The 3,009-nt window shown below is 51.7% G+C and overlaps 1 protein-coding gene across 1 annotated transcript in view; it reads left to right on the top strand.

The window, feature by feature from the left end:
- FAM168A (family with sequence similarity 168, member A) overlaps nt 1-3,009 on the top strand; it is a 104,340-nt gene that overhangs the window by 87,843 nt on the left and 13,488 nt on the right. Inside the window, exon 3 of the mRNA XM_010007202.1 lies at nt 2,549-2,674. Within this exon, the coding sequence (XP_010005504.1) occupies nt 2,549-2,674 (126 nt within the window). The remainder of the gene's footprint in view (nt 1-2,548; nt 2,675-3,009) is intronic.

The raw sequence follows: 3,009 nt of genomic DNA, 5'->3' as shown, positions 1-3,009 counted from the left end.
TCAGCAGCAGTGAGGCAAGGAAGATGGCAACTGGAACCAGTCTTGATTCCCCCCTCTCTCAGGGTCCTGTTTCTGTGGAATATTTGCTGATGTTTGAGCATCAAAATGATGACAAATTCCCCACCCATTTGTTTCTTTTCCCCCAGCCCTTCCCAAGGCACAGAGCAGCCACCCACCCCCTGGCTTGCAAAGCTCAGCAGAAGGAGCCTTGTGTCAAGCAAGGGAATGAATTTCTTTCCATCCCACTTCATGGAAACAACACGAGTTCTTGCCTTGTGTGATTTTCCTGCTGTGTTTTTCCATGTTTGTTAGAGACAGAGACACAAGGCAGGCAGCAAAACCCCCAGCAATGCAACCACTGGTGCTTGCAATAAGCCTGGTTAGTGTTAGGACTTTTAATACTCCTTTCAAGTATGTAAAAATGAACAGCTAAACTCACCCTGCTGCAGAGGCACGAGGCACACCAATTAAAAATATATCAATTAAATATAATATGTGCCTTCATTAAGCCTGGCACGTGCTCCCTCCCAGGCATTGTGTCTTCCTGAGCTGGTTGTTTTGCTTTCACTTCCTTCATTCCAGCTTGGTTTTTGGTTTCCCTGGAAGTAGGACACACACTTTTTGCAGGGAGGTTGGCTGAGGCTTTGAACTGCAGTTCTGAATAGTGCAGTGGAGAAGAAAGCTGGGTGTCCATTCCTGCAGAGCCCTCAGAGAGCAGAACTGATGTTGCTAAAATCAGCCTTGGCAAAGGAAGGATCTCAGTGGGGTTGTGGTGGGACAGGGTGGAGGCTCCAAACCCCCCTTCCGGCTCCCAGAGGGAGCAGTGGGGGGAGCAGACATCATCTTTCCCCACAAAAGTGCTCTGAATTGTCCTCTGGAGGTGCCCACCAACTATTTTAGGGATGTCAGTGGGTCCCCTGAGGTGGGTATCTTGGTTCCTGGTGGGGTGAATGTCCCTAAGGGCTTTGCAAGGTGTTCTAAGAACAAATCCTCCCACTGTCCTGGGGCACCTGAGCACACAGGAATGGGCCTCCCTGGGGAATGAAGCTTTTTCCAAGCTTTGTACAAGGCATGAGGCTGAATCCATCACAAATAGGGTTGGCAGAAGGAAGCAAGAAATATATGTACCATGTATCCTGTGTTAGACCTGAGAGCAGCTTCCAGGTCCTGAAGGGGCTCCAGGAAAGCTGGGGAGGAGCCTGGGACAAGGGCAGGGAGGGATGGGAGCAGGGGACAGGGTTTCCAGCTGGCAGAGGGAGCTGGAGCTGAGATGGGAGGGAGAAATTCTGGGCTGTGAGGGTGGGGAGAGCCTGGCCCAGGTTGGCCAGGGAAGCTGTGGCTGCCCCATCCCTGGCAGTGTTGAAGGGCAGGTTGGATGGGGCTTGGAGCAACCTGGGCTGCTGGGAGGTGTCCCTGCCCATGCAGGGGTTGGAACTGGATGATCTTTAAGGGTGATGGCAGCTAAAGAAGTTGCTCAGGTGATGAGCAGTGAGCTGGAGTAACTGGCTGAGGCTTTCAGAAGATGGATGTGCTCCACTTGAAGGTGGTAGGGGTTAAAACAAGGATGGTGGGAACCACCATTTGAGATTAACTTGCAACAAAAAGTTAAGATGGACCCATCATTTCAGGGAGGAAAAAAGAGAAAACCAGAAAAAGACCTTTTAAGCCTTTCCCAGGGGCAGCAGCTTTGGGAGGGGGGCTGGTTGTAGGCATGTGCTGGGGACCTGCCTTCTCTGCAGAGGTGCTTCAGAAAGCCTTTGTGTGATGGCAGTTGGCCATGTGGTTGGACACAGGACAAGGGTGTAGCCAGTGCTGGTTCATCAGACAAGAGCTGCAGTTAGAAAAGGACCTTTTCCTCTTTTGGAAAATTTAAGACCCAAAAACTGACTGAATTCTGCTGGTTCCCTTCTCAAATCCCACAGGATTTGGCTCTTGAGGTTCTTCTAGATCATCTTGCTTGGTTTTGTAAATATTTCTCCATGAACTAGAAGACAGGGAGACCTGCCCAAAGCCACTTCTTCTGCTGACTGTCCCTTCCAGACTTTCTAAGGACCACCCAAGCAACCAGTACCTTGTCCCACTGGTGGTGCCTGCTGTGCAAGCATCTCAAAGGGTTTTAACTGGGAATAAAAAGCCTTGCACACCAGGCTCAGCCTGTTTGCCAGCTGGGAAACATGAACCCCATGTTCCTGGTCCTTATGGATAGAGGTGACATGTAAGGAGGGGTGGTGGCTCTGCTGACCTCAAGGTGTGGATCTTCATGCAGGTCACTTGGCTCAGGAGTCACCATCCCTGGAGGTGTTGAAGGGTGGTTTGGATGTGGTGGTGGTGGATGTGGTTGAAGGGAGAACTTTGCAGAGCAGGGATGATGGTTGGACTGGGTGATCCCAGGGGGCTTCTCCAACCTGAATGGTTCTGTGAGAGGAACCGTGGTGTGAAACCTTGTCCTTTAATGGGGGTGGGGGAAGAAAGAGGGCAGCAAAGTGGTTCTTAGGGAAGTTGTATCTTCACTGTGCTGTTTGACACCTCTTCTCTGTCTCCACTCAAGCTACACTTCTGATGAAGCAAGCCTGGCCACAGACCTCCTCCTCCTGTGCCACGGAGGGCACCTTCCACCTCCCGGTGGACACCGGGACCGAGAACAGAACTTACCAGGCTTCTTCTGCAGCATTCAGTAAATAAACCTTTTCTTCTGGGGTTTTACACGGTTGGTTTGTGCCCATTTGTCTCCCCTCCTGTGGGTTGTTTTTTTTTTGGGGGGAATGGTTTTTTTGGGATCAGCCTGTTTGCGATGGATGGGATGGTTTGTGTCCGTGTAGGTGTCTGTGTGTCCATCCCTGGTGGAGGTGTTGCAGGTACTGGGGGTTCTTGCTGACACCTGGTAGCAGATCCATCACCTGCTGCTGCCAGAGCTGCCTGGTGGGGCTGTTGCAGACCCTGGTGGGACTGTTGGAGTCCCTGGTGGGGCTGTTGCAGACCCTGGTGGGGCTGTTGCAGACCCTGGTGGGA

This window comes from Chaetura pelagica, unplaced genomic scaffold (genome assembly GCF_000747805.2).
Source record: "Chaetura pelagica isolate M959 unplaced genomic scaffold, ChaPel_1.0 scaffold430, whole genome shotgun sequence".
Taxonomy (NCBI): Eukaryota; Metazoa; Chordata; class Aves; order Apodiformes; family Apodidae; genus Chaetura; species Chaetura pelagica.
Note: the sequence above shows the minus strand (reverse complement) of the source record. Positions and strands in the feature narration are given on the sequence as shown.